The sequence below is a fragment of the Brassica napus genome, chromosome A5 (genome assembly GCF_020379485.1).
Source record: "Brassica napus cultivar Da-Ae chromosome A5, Da-Ae, whole genome shotgun sequence".
Taxonomy (NCBI): domain Eukaryota; kingdom Viridiplantae; phylum Streptophyta; class Magnoliopsida; order Brassicales; family Brassicaceae; genus Brassica; species Brassica napus.
In genome coordinates this window covers 19,900,507-19,925,438 of record NC_063438.1, presented here as the reverse complement: position 1 = coordinate 19,925,438, position 24,932 = coordinate 19,900,507, and the positions used below count along the sequence as shown (strand labels likewise).

Below are 24,932 nucleotides of genomic sequence, written 5' to 3'. Positions count from 1 at the left end.
CTGATACATCCGCTTGATCTTCGATCCGCTTGAACCACTCTTCTTGTTCTGCAGTTTGTTTGGTCCGTTAGATCCCTAACGCTTGATCAGTTTTTCCCATTGGAAGCTTTAATTTCTCAATCTTTTGGGCAGTTTGGGTTGATGTTGGTGCTCCTGTTGTAAGTTACAGCTTAAAGTTTTAATGAAAGTATTGTGCAGGGAAAAGATATCTAACCGATGGCCATTCTCAGGCCCATTATTCCTGACTCAATGATAGAGCCACTAATTACTATGCCCCTATTTGACTTTGAGAGCCAAAAGTACGTATCGGTATGTAGTTTTTACATTGTGGTAATTAAACTATCCGGTTTGACCCAAAAAAGAATGGTTGTACCTTTTAGAACATGATTATTGAGAAGTTTTTAGGGTAGAGTTTTTAGCAGAATATAAAAACCCGTCTTTTAACTTTTAACTAAAAAAAATAAAAACCGATTCTTAAATAAGATATTTAAGAAACGATTATTAGCTTTTTTAGTTAAAAAATAAGAAATGAGTTTGTATATTTCGTTAAAAACTCCATCTTAAAAACTTCCATTAATCGTGTTCTTGGAGTGCTGAAACACTGAAACATTCCTCATCTGGTTTTATAGCGAATCAGACAGCAAATATAATAATATGAAATCGTTTTGTAATGAAAGCCAAAAACACCAAATTCCAAATTCCAAATTCCAAATATCCATACAAATAAGCAAACCCCGCAAAATATTGCCCCAAACTTTTTAACCCAATTATTACGCAGAAGAAAGCGAACACAATAACGAAGATACATATATTATCTGTCTTTTTCTTTTACTCGAGTAAAGATATAATAAAGATAAGGTGGTTTCCAAGTTTTTCTGCGAAGATGCCGAACCGCCTTGGCCGCTCCGCCGCAATGAACGTCTGTCTTACATTCTGGACTTGGCCACCACAAGGCTAGTCCCTTCGCCCATTCCAGCAGCTCCCGGCCTCGTCCAGGTCTCTTTGAATTGTTCCTCAGTAACACCTACATGCCAAACACACATCATTTTGAGGAAATGAAAAAAAGAGCTTATACTTGGATGCATAATGAAACGAGCGAACGGTAACTGCATGCATACTGTTATGTAAAAGTCAGATTTTTTCTTACTAATCAAGGCATTTTAAGTATCTACAGTGACTATTATATATTTTCAATAGAAGAGATCACTTGTCTCGACCAACCGGACGAATCTTCAACAACTGAATTATTATGATTGGTCGATCTAAAAATATGTAACATGTGTAAGCATCTTTTATTTATCCGAAGAAGTGGAAAAGATCTTAAGACTGAATCCAAAAACTATTTGTGTGAAAATTCCCCGTACTATAAATAACTATTTGTCTATTTCCCATCACAAACTCTAATTTATTTATTATAAAGTGTGTGAGCAAATTAAACAAAAAAAGTAATATTACCTTTGCCCATTGCTGCAGTGGAGGAGATTCCACCTTGGACGGTCTTAAGATAACGATCATAGTAATTAGCACCTGACCATTTCTGATGAGCCAATGTGTCAACCCCATTGCTCCTCTCTTCTCTCTGTATCCTCTCGACATAAGCCAGCATCCCTCTCCTCGCGTAATCCTTTGCGAACGTATCGACCACAAGAGCATCCGCATGGAAACCCGCAAGGGTTATGAACTGCCAGCAATAACCGAGCCTAGCGATCCGCGGAATGAACTCCATCATCTGCTGATCCGTCATGCCAGAGGCGTCCCAGTTGAAGGACGGGGAGAGGTTGTAGGCGAGCATTACCTCTGGTGTCTTGGACTTGACTCCTTCTGCGAATTGGGTGCATTCGTTGAGGTCAGGGCTTGCGGTTTCCATCCAGATGAGATCAGCTATCTGTGCAAAGGCCCAGCCACGGACCACGGCTGCTGTGACCGAGCCTTGGAACCGGTAGAATCCTTCTCTGGTTCTGGGCAGGTCCCAGTCCCAGAAAAGATCAGTCACACCGAGTTTTGCTGCTAATTCTCGGCCTTGCTCGTTTGACAGGCAGTTCTCGTACCTGATTAGTCCAATGGGTTTCATTTTCATTAGCTTGTGTATGACTGTAATGCTTTTTGATAAACATCAATATTGTAAAGTTTCTTTATAAATAGGAATAAGATTTGCCCATTAGATACGAATATTGTTTGTAAAGAACCTATCAGTTAGTGCTAAAATAAAACAACACTTCAAATAAACTTCAATGCAACTAGCACACCAAAATAATTATTTCGTTGGTAAACTTAAATCTAACAAAATTTTGTATTTGAGATTAAATACTACCGCTTCATTATTTGATTATCATAACTAGAACCTACACAAAACCAAAATCTTAATTTGGGTAAAATTGTTAGTTTTGATAAATAGGTTCAGACTAGTAGTCTATAACAGTTGACCAAAGATACATGATATTTTCGGATGTGCTACTAAAATTTTTATTCATTACCTTGCATGGTTTAGCCACTCGTTCACTCTCCGGCTCTTCTCATTCTCACTTAGGTTCATGCGCTTGAGAGCCTCCACGACAGCGTCCGAGAAAGTCATGAGACGAGCGGAGCTAAGCCATTGATCCTCAATCGCTTGCAACGCTGGACCGTTCTTGCCTACAGCCATTCCCTCGGCCAGAAGCGAGGACAAACTCTTGCCTCTAAGGCTCGGGTTAGTGACACCGAGGATGAACTGATGGTCCCTCGAGTCAATGTTCGACTGGATCAAAGTAGCCGCCACCGCATCCGTTCTAGCGACCAGAACGGTCTCTGTGCCCATCACATCGAACTGGAGCCGAGCCGCGACAAGGCGGTTAATGTGTTCACTTACCGCCACGAGGACTTTTCCGGCCATGTGGCCACACTTCTTGGTAACGGAGGACTGGTCCTCGATGTGGACCCCAGCTGCGCCTCTCTCGACGAAGAGCTTACAGAGTTTGACGGTGGCGGTAGTGCCACCGAACCCGGTGTCTCCGTCGGCGATGATGGGCTTCAAGTAGTCCACAAACGGAGTTTTTGCTCTTTCTTCTCTGCTCATGCTCATTCTCGCCTCCCTCTGTTTTCTGCGAGAGAGACATATCGATGCTGTAATTAGATAATTATTATCCTAGTGTTAATAAAACACAACTAAATGTCTAACATTATCCATTGGATTTAATGGTCTAAAAATATATTTTTGGGATTAAAACAGGCTGCATGCAACGTTACAAATCTAACGATCAAAACACTTCACACTATCCATAACTGATTTCGGTAATGGTCTCTTAATATATTTTTGAATGCTAAATAGGCCGATTGGTCCAAATTTAATATTTCCTTACCGAAGAAAATAAGTATTCTATCATGTTATTTCCAAGAATTCACGTTGTAAATTTGATATCATCTAGAACGTGTATAAACTATAGTTTGACAGACGATCAAATTATCGTAAGACGTGGCAACGTAAATCCTCGAAAGAAGCACTTTCATAACCAAGACACCGAAAGCCATAAAATATAATTACTTAAACTATTTTTGACACGAGCTATCCGCGACCAGAGTTCACACTACATTAACCTAACAGAGAGAAAATTTTCACGCTATTTTCTACGTTCAGAACTTACTCCCATAGCATGCAGCCAATATCAAGGTTGTAGCAGTGAAGAAACTTATATACCATCAGCCATAGTAAAATTACAACACAATATTTTATTAGTAACCAAAATTACCTGTCATGGTACTGCTGAGCGAAGAAGAGATGTTCGACCTTGTTAGGAACGGTATCGTATGGATAGTCAGCAAGATCCGGACCAGGCTCGTTAGTGGAGGTGTGAGTAGACGAGCACTGCCAACCAGAGACATAAATGGTGTCTAAATGTTTAGCCATCATTGTCACCTGAACAGGGTCCAAGGCACCAAACGTGCGAGACGCCGTGCCGTTGGCTTGGTGACTCTTGAGCGTTCTCCACAGCTTCTTAGCCATCTCGTTCGAAGCATAACCTTGCTTGAGATGGCCACGTAGAGCCACCACGTCACGGGCCGTGTAAGGACGCCTTGTTAGCTTGAACCTCTCTGAGCTCCACCAAGTCTGCACTTCCGCAACTTCCGCCTCAAATCTCCCTTCCTCTTCCATGATCTGATATATCATTCGCATATTAATTTTATTTAGTAATGGACTTAGCCAATGTTGTTAACCTATATAATTAAATAACTAAAAATATCTTAACGGAACATTGATGAGGTGATTTAATGCTGCTATACCATAGAGGGGACAGAGAAAGATGCAGCCATGGCTTCAAATTTTATGAATTGGAAATGATTTTTCTTTCTAAGGACTTATGAAACTAGAGAAACTTCAAGCATGTTGCTCTTCTTTCCTTTCTTCCCCTTATATACTAGTTTCTGAATTAAAAAAAAAATTTAAAATAAAGTATTTAAAACTATTTTACTGAAAAAGTTACTTGTGCTGGTGTATATGTCTTTCTCTAGTTGGCTTTAATTTTTGTTTTCTCAAAACTTGAATAATTGTGACACGTACGAGTGAACTATGGCAGAACCGAATTATCATTAGACATCCTTTATCGTCTCTTTCTGTTGATCTCATTCTAGAAAACAAATCTGAGGTGTATATAGTTTGGTGCGAACCAGAGTTGCACAAGGATTTAGGATACAGTTACGGCCAGATATATGTGCTGGTCCATGTAAGTATGCATTGCCTAAGATCTTGTTGCCATATGATCTAATAATCAGTTAAGCAATAATCACAAACTTCATCCGGAAGAGTATATCTGTCGGCAAAGTGGGTGTAATTAACTAACAAAGAACAAAAATTTCTTACGTTATATTAGTCTTCCAGAGAATTCTATACATGCACAATTGTTTCAAACGTGTCGTCTTACCAACCTCACACGTTTTTGATTAATAAACTTGCAAAATGTAGATCAGTTTTACCATAATGTAACTAGGAATGTAACTATTGATCATGGTCATTACCAAGACATGATAGATGAGCAACATCATTATAGGCTTTTACTAACACATTTATTAGTTTTGGTAAATTATACATTTCAGCTGTCGTACCGTACTTACTGAACATTAATTAGTTATTGCACATTAATTACATATCCTGTCTTCCTTTTTTTCCTTTTTCTTAACAAAAGAACTACGTAAGATTAAATCCAATAATGGTCGTTGACAAAAAAGAAAAAAAAAATCCAATACTAATGGTCATTAGCATGCTAATTAACATACAAACTGTGTTTTGTAGAAAATACTTAATTCTTTGGGGGTGATTTTTAAGTTAGTTCCAAAATCGAAACAGAAAAATCTCTTCCTTTTTTCGTATAAAACACATTATATTACATCTTTGTGAAATCCAGGTTCAATCTCTTAGATCCATGCACTATCTGGACTAGCCATTGCTAATTCCTGCTGCTAGGTCTCAATAAATTCGATATTCATGTTTGTAGATATGAACTAAACATTCTCATTCGGTTAAATTTTTCTAAGTGCTATTTGGGTTCTTTTTCTTTGTCAATACTGGTACTTATTTTTTACCAAAAAAAAATACTGGTACTTATTGTATAAATGGGTAAACTTTTTAAAACCGTACCTTTAACGTGGGAAAAAAGTTTCAAAACAAATAGTTATGTTTCCCGAGGAAAAAAGATAAACCCTATCTTGCTTTGAATGGATTTGCACATTGCATGCGACTTGGCAATCCTATCTTTCCAATTTGGATGTTGGCATTTTCTGGTATTTGCTTATAAAAATAATAGGACTAATTATACAGTTTGACTTGACTTAAACGAAACGGGTTACTGAAAAAAAATTATTAAAAAAAAAACAAATAGAAACCGGGAATTCTGATCTTAACTTAAACCAGACTCGAGTATTTGTAACAAAACTGGGATGTTTTACTTATAATTTATAAATATGATGTTTTGCTTATAATTTATAAATATTGGTATTTTAACTATCAGATCGGATATGTTTTATATGGGAGGAAGTAATATGTTAGAGCGATTTAAGTACTTATCACCGGTCGTTGATGAAATCAGGACGCTACTTGGTCGCGGCGGGGACTACGTCACTATTAACAGATAAATTATTTTCTCAAGGGAAAATCGAATTATATAATGACAACAGATTTTATATTGTAACTTGCACATTGGAAGGTGTGCCACAGGATGGGCTTTTAGGATTAGAACTCTCTCAATGATATCAGCTCAATTAACACATTCGGATTTAGCCATTCGATGAACCTCAAGCCAACACATGTATCAATATAACATACATGTTCGAATGCTTCACGAAATTACGAATACATTTCAGTTACTTTGAAATTTTATTAATAGATGTGCTTATAGACTTTTATTTTAGGCATCTATCTTTTGGAATTGTTATATAATCTTTTTGTGTTGCTGCCTTTTCTTTACTTTTTTCTGGAGGATCAAAACAGTTGTCTACTTGCCTGCTCAAGATAATATCTTATCAATGCAACTAGCAATATGAAACATAGAGAAAAAAGATAGTCATCCAGCGACCAAAAGTTAGGGCCATGAAGCAACGAGTGGTGGACAAAAAATAACTAGAATAAAAATCGGCCAATGGGCTTCAAACTTAAAGGCAACTTAGACAACGATTGGGACCCAATGGGCTTATTGAATGATCGCAAAGACTAGAAGCTTAGACCACCATTAACCCTATCACCCCAAGTGGAGTGCTTAAATTTTTTTTTTTTGGTTTTTTGTTTGTTTAAAAAAAAAAACTGAACTAATTACGGGCCGCCACGTATCAGTATGACCTGCAAAACAGCTCAAGCAGCAACACCTAATCAAGCGTTTTAAGCACTCCATTTTTTTTCTTCTGGTGGGTTCCACCGAGAAACACTCCATCAAACACTGCATTGATGGTGCTCTTAGCATGTTTAATGGGAGTTCTTAGCGAGAGGTTCTTATATTCCACTAAGAAACCCCGTTAAGAACTCCCGATTAAACATGCTCTTAGAGTATAATCATTTTAATAATGATTTCTCTCTACAAATATAAATAAAAAAAGAAATACGAGGAGAGAGGAATGGAAAAAGAAGAGAATCGATTGTTCTTGCAGAGACTTTCTACATGATTTAAAGAGACTAATGGCCAGTTGTCAATTTTTTATTACTGCACTTCTACCTTTCACTTTAAATTTTAATTGATTAACAAAATCACTTTAGATCAATTATATAATAACTAAGTGTTTGCCTGCAATTTTACAGGTAGTTATATTATATAAAAAAAATATATATTATCTTTACACTGTTATAATTTTTGAATAATAATTAGAAATTTAAAATTTTAATTTTAATTTTAATTTCAAATATTTGGATAATAAAAAAATTCAGTATATATTTTTAGAAGATATATGAGATTTAAAATAGCTCAAAACCATAAACCTTAGTCATTAAAAATCTTTCTCTTACAGAAAAGAATATTATAATTAATTCAGATAATTGGTTGTAGAATTACTTTATATTTTAGTTTAGCACATGAAAAACCGAAAATACTCTAGCTCTCAAGAGAAAAAAAAAAGAGTGATTTTTTTGTGTAACTCCAATATGACCAATACAATGATCACATGCTTTTACCATGAAAGATCTTTTGTAAACGGCTTTGTGTGGGCTTTAAAAACATAAAATTTATAATAATTCCTTACCTACAAATATAATTCTTTTGTATAATAATATATAACCATTAAATTTATTTCTATAAAAAATGCAAAAGTATTTTATTTTATTATATATAATTAATTGATAAAAATAAAGAAATTGATAAAACATATATATCATTTCTCTAATTCTACAATTAGTTATCATAAATCATTATTTGTAATATCATTTTTGTTATTTGGTAATTTGTATCAATTAGTTCTAGAGTTACCTTTTATTTTTAGATCTAATTAAAATTTTAACTAATAAATGTTAACAACCCATCAAATTATAACTATTTTTTTAAAACTTAACCTGTTAAAGGGGCATAATCAAAAGTCAATTAAGTGGCTTCTCAGTTAATATATAGTAGGATTTATCTCCTTAAAATTAAGGATAAATTTGGTTAAGGTAAACATAAAAACATGTATTAGGAAAATAGTAGTTTAAGCAATTTTTCTCATAATTTGTTCCAAATCACACTTTTCAAGCATTTTTTTTTAATTTAGTGTTTAATATAAAACTCAAATGGGTTAAGCAAACAAATTCTTCCTTAAATTATCCCTGATCATCACACTATTTTATCAAACACTAACTCATATTCAACCAAATGTTTTTAATTAAAACTAATCATAGTTTACATATCTTTTAAAATTATTGTTTTAATTTATTTTAAATTAAATTAAAACATACAAATATTATTTAAATCTGATTAACTAATAAGAAAAAATAATATTTCAATTTTTAAATAACCAAATGTCGTTATTTGAGGCATATATACTTAATATTAATGTAAGATCCAATATTATATGAAATAAAATGTTTTTATTTGTATAAATTTTGTTAAAATTTTATTATCGTACATTCTAAAAGTTTATTATAGCGTAAAAAATACATTTCATTAATTTTTAAATATTTTTTTCTTACTTTTAATTTACATTATATTTTCCATCTTTGACTTTAACAATTTAGAGATGGTCATTTTTATTGAACTTCCTTACTAAATTTATTTTAACATTTTAAAAACACATAAAATTAATTAGTTTACATTTATAGTGATAAAAAAATTTACATGTACCTCGACAAACAAATAAAAATTAAATACATAAAAATATAAAAATACCAAGAACACAACAAACATATTTTATTATTCTTCTTTCTTGTTCTTTTATTTATGTCTGCTCTTTTTCTATTAAAAATAAGCATGCTAATTTTATTATAATCCAAGCTATATGAACTAAATTAATAAAGTAGTAGATTTTGACCCGCGCTTCGAAAGCGCGGGGGGTTTTTGGATTATACTCGAAGCGTGATGTTTTTAATTATAGACAAAATTTGACACGAATTAGTATTTTGTGGTTGTTGTACATTATTATGTAACAAAATTGTATAATATTGAAGAAGTGAATTTGTTCAAAATTATATAATTTATGAATTAGTTTATTTGAGATTTTTTATGTACATTTTTATATAATTATCTTTCTTAAACCTAGACATTTACTCGAATCTAAAAAACGATCGTGTCCGAGTCTAGGGAAATGTACATATTGGGTATTTTTTGGACCAGTAGATCTTGGTTCGGACGGATCCTACCCAAAACCCGGTCAGATACCCAACGTACATGAAATGTTGTGTGTATATTAGGTATATTTGTGTATTTGGGATATGTTTTCGATATTACAGATATTCTTTTTTTTTGAGTTAAGTTTTCAGTTATACTTTTAGATTTCATGTAAAAAAATTTAAAATATATTTTTGGCATTTTTGGTTTTATGGGTTATATTTCGGGAAGCATTTCAGATCTTTTTCGAGTATCTGAATATATTTTGGGTATTTGTTGAGTTTTTGGTTATTTTTCAAGTTTCAGATTATTTTAAGGTTAATTCAGGTATTTCTAATCTTTTCAGATCTAAATATATGAACCAACTTAAACCTGATATGTACCCAAATATTACATGTCTGTTACATGTATTTGAATTATTATTCCGAACCGACCCGGACATGGAACCAACCTAAACCCTAATTAAAAGAATTCAAATATTTATTGTGTCTAAATGTTTATGATCCAAAGAATCCAGATTAAAAGCAGTTGACCCGAATATCTGAATACCCAGACCTACTCTCTTACTATATCTTGTTTATTTTATAAGAGTTACATTTGTTAAATTGATATGGATTAAGATTTACTTAGTAGAATTTTTTAGCTAACTCAATAGAACATATTTGTATGTTTTCAATAGTTTTTAAACTTTCTTAATAATTATTTTTATTATAATAATTTTTATAAAGATTAAGTTGATGTAATATATATATATATATATATATATATATATATATTTAACATATGATTTGCCAAACTATTTTTATTAAATTTGAGTTTGTAAATATTTGAAACTATATAATGTAAAATGATATAGTACAATATGTTTAATGATACAATATATATAAATATTGTAGATCCTGAGCATAAAGTTAATTTATAGAATAAGTGTTTTATATAAAACGAATAATAATAATAATAATAATAATTTTAAAATAAGATTCTGAACCATGTTTTTAGTTGATGGATGATTGTATTATTAGACGTCCATCTTTCCTCATCATGGAAAGATTATATATATATACAGTAAAACCTCTATAAATTAATAATGTTGGAACTTTGAAATTTTATTAATTTATAAATGTTTCTTATTTAGATTTTTTATTTTAAGATATAATTATTCTAAGAAAAGAAAAATATTTGATTTTAGTGTATAGACATTAAATTGTTTTTTGAAATTTGACATTTATATTAACTTTATTATTGTGTTACAAATAAAAATATTAACTTTATTATATTATTTAGTGTGTATAATAATATATATTGCATAGAACTTAAATGTGATTTTAAGTATAATATTACTAAATCTCATCAAAAATATATTAAGTGTTAAGAAAATATAAAGATAATTTCATTGTGAATATAAAACAAATAATATAATAATAGGTTCTTACTTATATAAAATATGTATACATATAAATTATTAATTTATAATTTTAATGGGATCTTATATTTAAATAGAATATTCAAAAAAATTATTATTTTATTATTTTATCGATTTACGTCAAATTTTGAACCGATTCAAGTTGGATTCAAGTTGGAACCGACAAAATTTATTAATTTATAGAGATTATTAATCTATCGAGTATTAGTTTATAGAAGTTCTACTGTATATATATTGTACTAAATTAAATATTTAGTTCATTTTAATCAAGAATTATAAACAATAAACAATAAAATAACACATATGGACATGCTGCATAGATGGGATCATGGGAATGCACATAAGGGTGCAACAAACTGACGATATTAATTTGATTCCCATAATCCGATTCCTTTTGACTTTAACATTTTAGGAAAATCTCCATAATTTGATTCCCTCTAATTTCGGTAACAAACTAATGATATTAATAATTAATATCACACATCTTGTTAGAGGAAGGAATAAAAATCGGTTAAATATATGGTATTGACTAATATATTGTACAAATATATAAGGTAAGACCAATAAAAATTAAGTCTAATGAAATAGTCCAAACAACTTTTATAAGTAGATTTATCAAGACTGCTTCCCTTTTAATATAATAGATTAACTCTAAAAACATCCTGTGAAAAATACTTTGATTAATATAACTAAATGACTTACCATATAATAAATTAAATGAATTACCAAATAATATAATTTTAAATGACTTACCATATAATAATGTTAATTCATATTTCTATATTAAATAAACTTTTTCTTAATTAATATACATTTAAATAATTTACCATATAATTTTTATTTTTTAAAATATAAAAATAGTTTAATCATTTCTAAAAGTGATAACGCATATATGGTATCACATTGTTATTGGAAAATGATTGAAATTTTTTAGAATTATATATTTGACTGTTTTGCGTTCATTTGACACATTTTTATACTATATATATATAGTGAATGAGTGAATTTAATTAATATTATTAAGTTTAGATTAATTAGTTTTCTAAAATTTATGATTTATTTTATTCACTACTAATATAAACATGATAAAAACCATTTTTATAATTATTTCTATAGCATCACATGTATTTATATGTATCTTATCAATTTATATAATGTAATTTAGATATTTAATTATTTCTATAAATAAATTATGTTAATTCATCTATATTTAAGATGCTTAATTGTATGTTTGGAAATATATATTAGATTAGGTAATGCTATGAATAATTTCATTTTAAAAACTTTAATTAAATAAATAAAAAATAAAAAATCATCAACTAATCAAATTACAACAATTAATTGGAGAGATCTTTATGAGAAACTATGTATCAGAATTTCATGATTAATGGGGGTTATTATTGTTTAAATTTTTTATTTTTCATCCCACAGTAAGAACTTTCCATTAAGAGCATCCACAATGGTGATACCCTTTGTGGAGTCCTTAGGAACAAATAATCAATTTTTTTAAAAAAAAAATAGTTAAGGATTCTTGTGAAAAATGTGTGTACAGATAGAAACCTAATGTTACAACAACAATAATCTAAAACAACTTCTTCGCGACCAGATTAGAATCGGGGAAAAAAAAGGAAGGAAGAAGTGATGGCAAGATAGAAACCGAGACACAAACTTATAGCACAAAAAGGACTTCCCGTGACTTGCTTCACATGAGCTACAGAAGAAAAGACTTTCACCACTCCAAAGGCACCCGTGACTTGCTTCCTCTTTTACTGCGGAACCTGAAACATAAAAGACCCGTGAGTGACTTAGCAAATCAACAAAAAGACATGTGACTTAGCAACACAATGACAAGTATTTACGCAAAGTAACACACAGACAAGTATCTACCTTAAAGAGAATAACATCATAACATTTCAGACATTAGCTTGAGCTTAAGTGATGTTTCCATCTCAGTTAATGGCACTTTTTTGGCTAATAAACGATCGAGAAGTTTCTGGTTAGATAGTTTCTGTTTAATCTCCATGATGGTTTGTAAACGCGACAACTCCTCTTCTTTCCCACTCTTCTTCTTCTTAGAAGCAGCTTTCGCTGCCTTGACCCCGACCGGTCTGCCCTCTTCCTCGTCTATATCAACCTCCAAGACATGTTTGCGCTTATCTTTCCCACTGTCTTTACATGATGAGCACCATTTCTGGTCATGCCTCAGTTCCCTCCAGGCGTGTTCCATGCCGAACTTGTGGCCTTGATCCTTGAAGTAGTAGTCTAGTGCGGCTTTCATCAGATCATCATCGTTTTCACTGCTTTTCTGCTCCCTCATAGCCTGGTCATAGCAACCAACGAACTTGGAGACATCTGCGTTAATCCTAGCCCACCGCTGCTTGGCTGGAGTAAGCTCTCTCGGAATTGTCCCCACCAGAAGAGGGCTTGCATTGTAGTAGTCGATGATCCTCTTCCAGAATGCACCAGCTTTCTGCTCAGTATTTTTAACTGCATCTTTACTTGTGTTGAGCCAAGCACCAATCAGTATTAAATCCTCTTGCTGGGACCATTTCCTCCTCTCTTTGATAGCAGACTCGACAACCGGCTCACCAGACTCGCCAACAGGAGCTTGGCTACCGGACCCAACAGGCTCAGGTGGTTGGCTACCGAACCAAACTTGTTCGGGTGAATCAAGTTCTATGGGACATTGACTATACAGTAGGTTTCGGAAACCACTGCTGTTATTCATTTTATCTAATTGTCTGTGTTACTCTATTAGCAACACAGCCCTTAAATAAGCCAGCTAGAAGAAAGAAAGCTCTAAACTAGCATTTATCACCAACAAAACTAAGTAGTTAGGCAGATAGAAAGCTCTAAACTAGCATTTACCACCAATCAAGTCTAATAAGTTCTCTACTAGTAACACATAAAGTAAACAAGTACCAGTGTGATAACGTTTAATATCCTATCAAATCTGAATAAGGAAGGTAAGCATTTAAGATAAAGAGTTTCAGTATAAATGTTATGTTTTTTTCAGATAAGCAAAAAACAGAGGAATAGCTTCAGTTTAAATGTTTCTAACCTTAAAGACAGTCTCCACGTCAGATACTCTTCTACTATCCTTCGAAGCTGTTCCTGAAAAACATCAATTTTTTTTTAAAAAATCCACAGATAAACTTTAAAAAAAAAACAAGGATTGAAACTAACCTCCAAGAATTATCACCGCTATTAAAAGTAAAAGGCTCAGCAGAAGAGAAACTCCAAGAATTGTAACCCATGATGTCTTCTTGCATAACTCATCACACAGGGTCTTCTCGAGCTTAGCCAGCTTCTGGTCACTCTCACGAACTTGATCCTTGAGAAGACTAAGTTGTCTCTCAAAGGCACGCATCTCCTCCGCATTTGTATGTCCCCCGCATAAGTACTGAAACGGCTGAGGTGGGCACTGAACAGGCTCACCAATGTTGTAGCTACTCTCAGCTTCTTCAGCGTACAAAGCCGCTTCAGCTTCAAGAAGTGAGGTCAAGTCATACTCGTCTGATGAGGAAGGCTGGGTGTAGCTATAGTTTTGTCCCATGTTTGTTTAACCTGAAATTTTAAAATTTGTAAGCACAAAATACAACAACAAAAGTGAAACAACAACTAGCACAGAGCATTCCTCATCAGACGACTAACCAAACAGAAATTTATCAAAGCATAGATGAGGAGGATCGTGTAAACACACAACGGATCGTCTTTTAAGTTTCACAAGAAAAGAAAACCTTGAGTAAAAGCAGAAAAGCAGACGAAGGGATCGCGTATCAGGGAAGATCCCTTCATCGATTCACTAATCGTTTGAAAGCAGACAGAAGCAGATGGATCATTGGTTAAAAGCAGAAAAGCAAATCGTTAATCAAACCTATTTCAGTATTGGAACCGTAACTACTAACCAAAACCTCTACAAATCGATTGAAAACCCAAATCATTTGAAACCCTAACTTGAAACGAAAATCCCCAATTCGATTTCAAAAATCAAAACGAACCCTAAATTGACAGGAAAACTACTAGGAACCTAATCTAATACCATAAATCTACAGATTCCTCTCGATTTACCTTGGAACTCGACGGAAGAAGATGGAACGAGATGGATCGACAATCGCCTTCTGTTTCTTCGAGAGATTTTTTTTTCTACGTTTCTGTCGAATGATTTTTTTTTTCGTGACCACGAAACACAAACACAACCCGACCCAATCAAAGCGTGCCAGCTGCCCTAAGGATTAAGTCCTTAAGTTCCTTCTACACGGACTGATCCTTCGCTTATTTGCCTTTTTCATTTATTTTTAATGTAATTACCTTATAATCTAGCGCTAAGGACTCACTAAAACACACCGTTGCGCATGCTCTAATCATGGTCTAATGGTGCTCTTACGAAGGCGCACAAATATGAAACCATAATTGATTCCGACAGCAGAAACTAAAAGTCAACGACATGAAAATCGAACTTGTCTTCATCCCTTCCCCGGGAATCAACAACGTCCGAGCGACGGCGGCGATGGTAAAGGTCCTAGTCAACAGCGACGACCGTCTATTCGTCACCCTCGTCGTGATCCCTGAGCGTTTCTCCCCCGGTGACACCTCCTCCGTCTACCCTGAGTCCGAAAGCCGTCTCCGCTACTACCACCTCCATGCCGGAGATCAATCGACTGATGATCAAGATCAGACATACATGTCCTACATAGAGAGCCAGAAACCGCATGTCAGAAAGGCCGTCTCAAAACTCGCTCACGAGGTGTCAACACATCCCGAATCGCCACGGCGGCTCGCTGGCATGGTGGTTGAGTTTTTCTGCACGCCGATGATAGATGTCGCGGACGAGTTTGGCCTCCCGGCTTATACTTACTTCACGTCTAATGCTTCGTATCTCGGGCTAATGTTCCATGTTCAACACCTTCACGACCAAGAACACTTTGATGTCACCAAGTTGAGAGACTCCGACGCCGAGTTAGACGTTCCTAGTCTGACTCGACCTCTCCCGGCCACTTGCTTACCATCTGTGATGTTAAGCAAAGATTGGTTTCCGAATCTTTTGCTTCGAGCAAGGATTTTAAGGGGAACAAAGGGTATTTTGGTAAACTCGGTTGCGGAGATCGAACCTCAGGCGTTGAAGTTCTTCTCCGGCGGGAATGGTACACCTCCCCTGTACGCGGTGGGACCCATTTTGGACTTGAAAACTGATTCCGGCGATGAGAAGAGGAGGGAGATTTTGCGGTGGCTAGATGAGCAGCCTCCAAGATCAGTGTTGTTCCTCTGCTTTGGACGCATGGGAGGCTTCAGTGAGAAACAAGCGACAGAAATGGCCGTGGCGCTCGAGCGAAGTGGCCATCGGTTCCTCTGGTCTCTCCGCTGCGCTGCTCCGGCGGAAAAGATTATGACCGGAGCTCCTCCAGGGGAATTCACAAACTTGGATGCGGTTCTTCCACAAGGGTTTCTTGACCGGACGGCGAAGGTCGGAAAGATCATTACATGGGCCCCACAAGTTGCCGTGCTAGCGCATCCGGCCGTAGGAGGTTTTGTGACGCATTGCGGATGGAACTCGATTCTCGAGAGCCTTTGGTTTGGCGTTCCGATGGCAGCGTGGCCTATCTACGCAGAGCAACAGTTTAACGCGTTTAGGATGGTGGAAGAGCTTGGCGTAGCGGCTGAGATACGTAAAGATTACCGGAGAGATAATCTGTTGGGGGAGTCGGAGATGGTGACGGCTGAGGAAATTGAGAGAGGGATCAACTGCGTGATGGAGCAGGATGGTGAGATTAGGAAGAGGGTCGAGGAGATGAGCGAGCAGTTCCATATGGCGCTAATGGACGGTGGATCTTCGACGCATGCTATGCGGAAGTTTGTTCAACACGTGATCGAAAATATTTCTTGAGAATGACAATGTTAAATGTGTGTGTTTGTTAAGTTTCTTCCCTCTTGGGCTTGTAATTTTGTTTCTGCTATTCGCAAATAAGGGAGCTGGTCTTCTTACTTTCAAGAAGCAGTATTCATTCCACTTCCACATTTTGTCAGTTTCTATTCACTTTGCTGTACTGGTGAAAGTTGTTGGAAACCATCTCAGAACAAACACCGTAGTTATCAGATGTGTACATGAAACAGTTCTGGTATTGCATATCAAACTAGCGCTGCAGCCACTTCATGATCACACATTGATTGGTCTCTTATGATCCATGAGACCATATTTCCTGTTTTCTTCTTATTGAGACTTGAAACAAACAAAGAAGAAGAAGAAAAAATTCATTGTCTGACTTTGTTTTAGAGTTGTTGGAACAGAAAGAATATATCAGCTAATGTCGAAGTTTAAAGGTGGTCCTAGAATAGTGAGGTTAGTTTCTTGCTTCTTAAGTTTTAAGAATACGTCAAGGTTTCATTCAAATAACAGCAAGTGTAGTACGTGTGGGTTCTTCTAATAACAACTTGTTCTTTTGCTGCTGAAGAATCTAAGTAGTCTTAACTCTTTATTATGCAGCTAGTGATTCAGAAAACATCTTAAACTCCAAACTTAGTTTCACAGATAAAGTCATAATCTGACTATTTCTTTCTCTAGACACTCCATTCTTTAACCAAGGGAGGACGGCCCACGGTCTCGAGGGAGCTTCGGCTCCAATACGGACCCGGTTCGAATCCCGCTGGCACTAGGGGCAAAATTTAACATTTGGGCTCTCCCAGCGTCTGGTGACTGAAGCATAATCCGGCTGATAAAGTAAGCTGTTACAGATACTCGCCGCTAGTTTGGACCCACTTCGATGGAGGTCAGGATATACCGGATTATTCAAAAAAAAAACTCATGACTTTTTTTCGCTATAAATTTTAAACTCGTACAATATGGACCTATTTTTAACAAAACACCCAATTAAATGTGTTGTACCATCTCAGAAAATGTTTAATACCATAAATAATATAATCTAAATGTTTTATGTTTTTAGATAATTGTTTTTAAATATACTAAGATCTAAAATTGTAAATCTAAAGTATTAATAGCCTTGTATTTCATATAACTTTTTAGACCACTTTTCACATAATTTTTTTTAAATGGTAGATCTAAAGTATGGTAAATCTAAAGTATTAATAGCCTTGAAAGTCTTATATTTCATATTTTCTTAAACTATTGTGTTTTAAAGTTGTAATAATAAGCAAATGGTATTATACCCTAATATAGTTCTGAGAGTAAAGATGATCAACAACATACCACAAAGTATGACTATTACTTTCTTATATTATATATAACTAGAAGCCACACACGTTTCCTTAAGAAAACTATCATACTCGAAAATCTAAACCAAAGTAAAGTTTAACGTCATGGAGATAGAGCTAGTGTTCATACCTTCACCAGGCATCGGCCATATCCAATCAACAACGTCGATGGCAAAGCTTCTTGTAGCCAGCGACGATCGCATTTTCATCACTCTCATCATCATTCCTTCACAGTTCTCCAGCGACGCTTCTTCTTCTTACCCGAAGTCCGAATTAGACCGTCTCCGATATTTTCACCTCCCTGTAGGAGATCAAACAACTCAGCAAACATTCATCTCTTACATAGAGAGCCAGAAACCACACGTCAGAGCCGCCGTATTGGAACTCACTAAGAACGTTCCTAAACGATCTGGCTCGCGGCGCCGCCTCGCGGGGATTGTTTTAGACATATTCTGCATGTCCATGATAGACGTCGCGGAAGAGTTTAACTTACCGGCTTATACATTCTACACGTCCAACGCTTCTTTTCTAGGACTCCTCTTCCATGTTCAGTCTCTTTACGACAATAACAAGCTCGACGTAAGCGAGTTAAAGAACTCAGACGCTGAGTTTGACGTTCCCACTCTCACTCGTCTTTTTCCGGCAAGGTGCTTGCCTTCAGTGATGATAAGCAAAGAATGGCTCCCATCTGTTTTGGCTCGAGCTAGGACGTTGAGAGAAACTAAAGGTATATTAGTAAACTCGTCTGGGGAGATGGAACCTCAGGCGCTAAAGTTTTTCTCCGACATGAAGAGTAATACTCCTCCGGTATACGCGGTGGGACCAATCTTGGACTTTAAAACCGACGATGGAGATGAGAAAGGGACGGAGATTTTACGTTGGCTAGATGAGCAACCGTCGAGATCAGTGTTGTTCCTCTGCTTTGGAAGCATGGGAGGGTTCGGTGAGAAACAAGTGAGAGAAATAGCTGTGGCGCTGGAGAGAAGTGGCTACCGCTTCCTTTGGTCACTCCGACGCCCTTCTCATTTGAGACACATGAATGGTTCTCCTCCCGAGGAGTTCAAAAACTTGGAGGAGATTCTCCCGGAAGGGTTTTTAGATAGGACCGCAAAGATCGGGAAGATAATAGGTTGGGCTCCACAAACAGCTGTTCTCGAGAGTCATGCGATAGGAGGTTTCGTGACTCATTGTGGATGGAACTCGATTCTCGAGAGTGTTTGGTTTGGTGTTCCGACAGCGGTCTGGCCTATCTTCGCTGAGCAACAGTTCAACGCGTTTCAAATGGTGGAGGAGCTTGGTTTGGCGGTGGATATTAAGAAAGAATATCGGAGAGATTCTTTGTTGGAAGAGCCGGAGATGGTGACGGCCGAGGAGATAGAGAAAGGGATCAAGTGTGTGATGGAGCAGGATAGTGAGATGAGGAAGCGGGTCAAGGAGATGAAGGATAAGCTCCGCACGGCGTTGCTGGACGGTGGATCTTCCAAAGCTGCTGTGAAGATGTTTGTCAAGGACGTGGTCGAAAACATTCCAAATAATGTATTTTGATGGTCGTGGAGGAGTGAATAAGGACATATCTTAAATGGGATAATTACTAGTATCAATATCATTGTTAAGTGTTATCCGGTAACCAATTACTTATGTCCCAACAAACAACAGTTATGGCAAGGATTCTTGAATTAGTGTAATTTGTCAATAACAATGTCGTTAAAGTTTAAATGGGAGTCAAGAAAAACTGTCACGAATAAAGAAACAATGCTTAGACAAAGGCATCAACACACCAAATATATCATGTGAAGTTAAAACGAGTCGATTCTATTAGACTACAGGATAACAATATTCAATAGACATGCAGCGTTAAAGACTCGGTTTAAATTAGCTTCATATGGTTCTAAGATAAACCAAAACCGAACGAGAACCAGCTGGTTCCAGCTAAAATACACAAGACTATAATTCTCTACGTTTCATGATTTGGAATTTAATTACTAAGAGGATACGATAAACCTTGCGGCTTCATCTCGCAAGCATATCTTGTGTTGCTAACAAGTGCACCTGCATGGCTACAAAGGCTCACTACGGCAGGGGCATGTCCGTAATAATTCCTCCCTTCGTTCACAAGAACCAACGGGTCCTGAGGCCTCCGGTGCCACACGACTTTCTCAGGTATCAAATCATTCACACCAGCCTTTTCCCAATAATGAGTCCCCTGATAGCTCTCGTACTTGAACACACCACACAGACGAGCTTTATGACCGCTCGGTCCCACGTGAACCTCTTTGCACCGTTTGCAAACTTTCGAAGGATAAACAAGCAACAGTTTCTTCAGACCAGCTCTAACTTTCTCCCACGCCGTTAGAGCGTTTGCTCCAACGTATTTGAGGTCTTCAGTGGGTATACTCCTGATATCTTCATCAGAGATCTGCGGGTTATCATGAACTTTCGCATATTCCAAGATTTCTTCTGGATGGATGGCTCCTGCTTGACAGCATAGCTCCAAGATGGCGGGGACACGGTCATAATCAAACCTCTGTTGGTGTCTGATAACACCTTGAGACATGTTGTGTAAGTGGAAGGACTCAACGGGGACAAGTACATCGTTTATAGAGCCTGGAACCCATTCATGTAGCCTGTTGTTGCCGCGCCGTATATAACTACGGCACGTTTGAATCAAATGCCCTTCTTTGCCAACAAACACTTCTGAGCAGAACCTGAAAGTTTAAGTCTTTTTCTTATCAAAACAGAGTTCTTGATTCAACAGAGCAGAAGAAAGACTTACTTGCATCTCAAGACAGGAAACGCTTTAAGAAGAACAGTGACGTTAGTGAGTAGGTTTTGTCTGGCTTTGAGGATGTCTTTAGCCACAGGAACAATCTCTTGAATCGGGTAATCTTTTGCTCGATTCTCGATTCTTCTTTGGATCATTGGTCTGATTCTTCTAAGGTCGTTAAGCATTGATTTGTTGATTCTTGAAGGCCTTGTTGAGTAGCTAGCTCCATGAAATGAGCTCAAATGTCGCCACACTTTGTGTCTCCAATGCGACATAGCAAGATTAATCTAGAAAATGAATCAGTAACGTAAGACAACATTTACAAGAAGTTCGATGGGTCACAAACAAGGGAAGGCATTTCGTCGGACAACTTATGATCAATATCAACGGAGAGACAGCATTAACGAGCAGAACTCGGATTCATATCGTGCATACAACAAAAGCGAATGTAAGTAGAGTATGCTCCAAATTGTACCTGATAAATCGAAAACTAATATTCTGAAAATTGTTTTCCGACAAATCGAAGCTGACCGAGGGACGGCGACGGTGACGAAGAAGATCAACTTGTCGGAGACGGATCTGGAGATTCGACGATAAATCTATAATACCCATTGATTTACTACATATGGGCCGTAGCGGTTGAGGCCTATATCTCTAACAAAGCATCCTGTTAAATTGGCTAGTATAACATTTATTACAATTATTGTTTTTTTTTTGTCAACTTACAATTATTGTTCTTTTAACTTTGATGATTATTTTTTCTAGATTTGATGATTTTCCCATAACTTTTTTTTCTCAGGCTCAAATTATTTACTAGTATTATTAATACTACTCTTATTATTTATTTAATAGTAACACATTATAAATGTTTGTAATATTTCAATATTTATTTTACCATTAATTCAATAACTTAACAATAAATATTCTTTAATTAAACACAATGTTTAGAAATGAACTGACAAAACATAAGAATCATGGTTCAACCTGGATAACTGGTTTAATCGGGTTTTTCCGGTTTAATTAAAATTCAAATTTTAATTTAAATCATATTTAGCTTATTAAATGATTTATAGTTGAGCCGGTCCGACTGACCAATCCGGTCTAGTTTTCGAAATACTGCTAAAAATAGTTGAATTAGAAAATTGATATTTTCAACAAAATTGGTTTACCGGTTCTAACGGTTTCAGGATTTTGGCCGGTTTTATTAGTCCAACTCAAATCTGATTTTGAAACCAACACGTACTTGGCGAGATAAAAAAGTTACAATTGAACCAATTTAATCGACCAATTCAGTCCAGTTTTCAAAACACTGATTAAATATAAATACGTTAAGACAAATTAAATTGGACTTTTCACAATCAGCTAATGCTTTATTCGGAAGCCGAAACCGGTGAAACATAATCAACATACAACAAGCCGAAAAACAATTCCGAACACCTCATGCAAATTTGTTTGCCATTAAACTTTTGTGTTCTCGGTATATGTCTAGTTGTGAAATTAGGAATAATTTCTTACTGTGTCGAAATTATTCTACGTGGATAGTTAAAACTGGTCACTCAATTCCAGTGTTTGACATTATTTTCACTAATTGAAAATAAACTTTTGCAAAATTCATCTCGAAAAATGAAAGGTTTTTACGTACTTCATCACACGAATCAAAACTTCACATCTGCATCTAGAAGTGATAAGCTTCCTTGTATATTCATCACATGTAGAACATTTATTTTTTAGTTGAATCTCGTACAATTCATTATTTTTCTAAATCTAGAAGTGATAAGCTTTGTATATTCATCAACACGTAAAACATTTATTTTCAGTTAAATTTCATACAATTTAAATAGAGTAATTTTTTATTTTTTGTTATATTTCATTTCTCATTCTATTTTTGAAATAAATTATGGGGTATGGACGCGGATGGTGCATATAATGTTGTAATATACAGTTCGACATAAACAGCCTATATCATTTATTACAATTATTGTTATTTAGCTTTGATGGTTTTCTCATACTTGCTAAGTTGTTATTTTGCACTCAGGCTCAGATTATTCCTTGGTATAATTAATACTATTACTTAAATATTTAATCATATTATAATAAAGAGAAATTTCATAAGATAATTTTTTTAAGTTTTTGTCACAAAAATAACTTTTAATGAAAAAATGATCAAAATTTTTTTTATTCAAGGTTAAAAGTACATTTGAACTTAATATATATTTAGAGTTTAGAGTTAAGGGGTGAAGTTTTGAGGATAGGGTTTCAAATTTTTTTTAAAAATGAAAAATTTCAAAATAAAAAAGCTATTTTAGTCACTTTTTAAGAGTTATTTTATGATAAAAACTTTTAAAAAAAACTATTCAAGAGAATTGCTCTATTATAAATGTTTGAACTATCATTTATTTTACCATTAATACAATAAATTTAAAATATAGATTCACTAATAAAAAAAAAGTACATTAAGACAAGTTTAACAAATTGCTCTTTTTTTCTTTAAACACGTTTAACATTAACTATAACAAAATGGGGCCATACTTTACAGTTCAAAAAGAAAACCACAAACCTTCGATAAAAGCCACAAATTTCATTTTGACAACTCATATCAAAAACTCGAAACTCAAAGTAGACGTCATGGAACTCGAGCTCGTGTTCATACCTTCCCCTGGCATCGGCCATTTCCGATCAACGACCGCAGTGGCAAAGCTTCTCGTAGACAGCGACGACCGCATATCCGTCACTCTCATCGTCATCCCTTCACGAGTCTCCGAACATGCTTCTTCCTCTTACCCGGAGTCCCAGAACCGCCTCAGCTACTGCCTCCTCCCTCCCGGAGATCAATCAACCGAGCATACTTTCATATCTTACATCAACAGCTATAAACCACACGTCAGAGCAGCCGTGTCCGAACTCTCCCAGCGCCGGCAGGTGGCTGGGATTGTCGTGGACATGTTCTGCACGTCCATGACTGACATCGCCAACGAGTTTCACCTCCCGACGTATCTCTTCTACACGTCGAACGCTTCGTATCTTGGACTACAGTTCCACGTTCAGTCTCTTTATGATGAGAAGAAACTGGACGTGAGTGAGCTGAATAACTCAGACGCTGAGTTTGAGTTTGAAGTTCCCACTTTTACTCGGCCTTTTCCGGCAAACTGTTTGCCTTCTTTTATGTTAAGCAAAGAATGGTTTCCTTATATATTGAGTCGAGCTAGGACTTTGAGAGAAACAAAGGGTATTATTGTAAATTCCGTTGCGGAGATGGAACCTCAAGCGTTGAAGTTTTTTTCCGACAGTAACTCTACTCCTCCGGTTTACCCGGTGGGGCCTATCTTGGACCTTAAAACTGATGGTAATGATTCTAAAGATGAGAAGAGAACAGAGATTCTGCGTTGGTTAGATAAGCAACCGCCAAGATCGGTGGTGTTCCTCTGCTTCGGAAGCATGGGAGGCTTCAGCGAGGAGCAAACGAGAGAAACCGCTGTTGCTCTTGAGCGAAGTGGCCACCGGTTCCTCTGGTCGGTCCGTCGTGCTTCACCGGAGGATAAGATAATTCCATCTCCTCCAGAAGATTTCACGAACTTGGAGGAGGTTCTCCCGGAGGGGTTTCTTGAACGAACTGCGGAGATTGGAAAGATCATAAGTTGGGCTCCACAGGTCGATGTGCTTAAGAGTCATGCGGTAGGAGGGTTCGTGACGCACTGTGGATGGAACTCGACTCTCGAGAGTCTTTGGTTCGGTGTTCCGACAGCAGCTTGGCCTATCTATGCGGAACAACAGTTTAACGCGTTTCAAATGGTGGAGGAGGTTGGTTTGGCGGCGGAGATACGTAAAGATTACCGGAGAGATAATATATTGGGGGGGTCGGAGGTGGTGACGGCTAAGGAGATAGAGAGTGGGATTAACTGCGGGATGGAGCAGGGTAGCGAGATGCGTAAGAAGGTTAAAGAGATGAGCGATAAGCTTCACGTGGCGTTGATGGATGGTGGATCTTCGAACGCCGCTTTGAAGAAGTTTATCCAAGACGTGGTTGAAAATGTTATGTAGGAGCTCGTCCATATGTTTGTGACTGGATAAGGTTGAATTAAAGAATAAAAATTCAGTAGTGACTAAACATTACAAGGAAGATGTTTTGGCATGAATTTCTCTAGATTTTAACCTCTGCTTTGTGATCTGCTAAGCTAAAATTGCAGTTTTTTTAACAGAGCATAGAGAATTGCAGTAATGCAGTTTCGTAATCTGAGTCGTCCTGGATGCGTGGGATTCTGTTGAGGACTTCAATAAAAGTATCTTTTAAGTTCAACGT

At 36.0% G+C, this 24,932-nt stretch overlaps 6 protein-coding genes across 8 annotated transcripts; 3 read left to right on the top strand and 3 right to left on the bottom strand.

Moving 5' to 3' along the window:
- Positions 1 to 686: 686 nt before the first annotated feature.
- On the bottom strand, positions 687 to 4,410 carry LOC106445986 (isocitrate lyase-like). Its single transcript, XM_013887650.3, has 5 exons — positions 4,255 to 4,410; positions 3,723 to 4,129; positions 2,475 to 3,077; positions 1,456 to 2,048; positions 687 to 1,024 (listed from the first exon to the last, which is right to left on the bottom strand). Exons 1-5 carry the CDS (start codon positions 4,282 to 4,284, stop codon positions 927 to 929), a joined length of 1,731 nt encoding a protein of 576 aa, XP_013743104.1. The 5' UTR covers positions 4,285 to 4,410; the 3' UTR covers positions 687 to 926.
- Positions 4,411 to 11,972: 7,562 nt separating this feature from the next.
- LOC106449541 (glutathione S-transferase T3-like) lies at positions 11,973 to 14,927 on the bottom strand. Of its 3 annotated transcripts, none has more exons than XM_048779281.1 (4): positions 14,737 to 14,927; positions 13,852 to 14,232; positions 12,553 to 13,779; positions 11,973 to 12,443 (listed from the first exon to the last, which is right to left on the bottom strand). In XM_048779281.1, the coding sequence occupies exon 3, from the start codon at positions 13,391 to 13,393 to the stop codon at positions 12,569 to 12,571; it is 825 nt and encodes a 274-aa protein (XP_048635238.1). In that variant the 5' UTR covers positions 13,394 to 13,779; positions 13,852 to 14,232; positions 14,737 to 14,927; the 3' UTR covers positions 11,973 to 12,443; positions 12,553 to 12,568. The 3 variants fall into 3 exon arrangements, with proteins under 3 accessions (XP_048635238.1, XP_048635239.1, XP_048635240.1); XM_048779282.1 differs by having other exon boundaries at positions 12,047 to 12,443; positions 13,727 to 13,779; positions 14,737 to 14,917; XM_048779283.1 differs by having other exon boundaries at positions 12,073 to 12,443; positions 13,727 to 13,773; positions 14,737 to 14,920.
- A 28-nt stretch (positions 14,928 to 14,955) lies between these two features.
- Positions 14,956 to 16,680, top strand: LOC106449540 (UDP-glycosyltransferase 71B1-like). Its single transcript, XM_013891284.3, has one exon. It carries the CDS (start codon positions 15,113 to 15,115, stop codon positions 16,547 to 16,549), a length of 1,437 nt encoding a protein of 478 aa, XP_013746738.2. The 5' UTR covers positions 14,956 to 15,112; the 3' UTR covers positions 16,550 to 16,680.
- Positions 16,681 to 16,892: 212 nt separating this feature from the next.
- On the top strand, positions 16,893 to 19,759 carry LOC106449538 (UDP-glycosyltransferase 71B1-like). The gene has a single exon (XM_013891283.3). It carries the CDS (start codon positions 17,977 to 17,979, stop codon positions 19,414 to 19,416), a length of 1,440 nt encoding a protein of 479 aa, XP_013746737.1. The 5' UTR covers positions 16,893 to 17,976; the 3' UTR covers positions 19,417 to 19,759.
- Positions 19,614 to 21,314, bottom strand: LOC106449537 (APO protein 4, mitochondrial-like). The gene is made up of 3 exons (XM_013891282.3): positions 21,111 to 21,314; positions 20,645 to 20,922; positions 19,614 to 20,576 (listed from the first exon to the last, which is right to left on the bottom strand). The coding sequence occupies exons 2-3, from the start codon at positions 20,908 to 20,910 to the stop codon at positions 19,847 to 19,849; spliced, it is 996 nt and encodes a 331-aa protein (XP_013746736.2). The 5' UTR covers positions 20,911 to 20,922; positions 21,111 to 21,314; the 3' UTR covers positions 19,614 to 19,846.
- Positions 21,315 to 23,009: 1,695 nt separating this feature from the next.
- LOC106445985 (UDP-glycosyltransferase 71B1-like) lies at positions 23,010 to 24,835 on the top strand. The gene has a single exon (XM_013887649.3). It carries the CDS (start codon positions 23,153 to 23,155, stop codon positions 24,671 to 24,673), a length of 1,521 nt encoding a protein of 506 aa, XP_013743103.2. The 5' UTR covers positions 23,010 to 23,152; the 3' UTR covers positions 24,674 to 24,835.
- Positions 24,836 to 24,932: the final 97 nt, after the last annotated feature.

Coding starts and splice junctions, on each gene's coding strand:
- LOC106449537 (XM_013891282.3), bottom strand. CDS start 20,910: ATGTCGCATTGGAGACACAAAGTGTGGCGACATTTGAGCTCATTTCAT. Junction 20,577..20,644: donor TTTCCTGTCTTGAGATGCAA/GTAAGTCTTTCT, acceptor TTAAACTTTCAG/GTTCTGCTCAGAAGTGTTTG.
- LOC106445986 (XM_013887650.3), bottom strand. CDS start 4,284: ATGGCTGCATCTTTCTCTGTCCCCTCTATG. Junction 4,130..4,254: donor CTTTCTCTGTCCCCTCTATG/GTATAGCAGCAT, acceptor ATGATATATCAG/ATCATGGAAGAGGAAGGGAG. Junction 1,025..1,455: donor CACTGCAGCAATGGGCAAAG/GTAATATTACTT, acceptor TTTGGCATGTAG/GTGTTACTGAGGAACAATTC.
- LOC106449538 (XM_013891283.3), top strand. CDS start 17,977: ATGGAGATAGAGCTAGTGTTCATACCTTCACCAGGCATCGGCCATATC.
- LOC106445985 (XM_013887649.3), top strand. CDS start 23,153: ATGGGGCCATACTTTACAGTTCAAAAAGAAAACCACAAACCTTCGATA.
- LOC106449540 (XM_013891284.3), top strand. CDS start 15,113: ATGAAAATCGAACTTGTCTTCATCCCTTCCCCGGGAATCAACAACGTC.
- LOC106449541 (XM_048779281.1), bottom strand. CDS start 13,393: ATGAATAACAGCAGTGGTTTCCGAAACCTACTGTATAGTCAATGTCCC.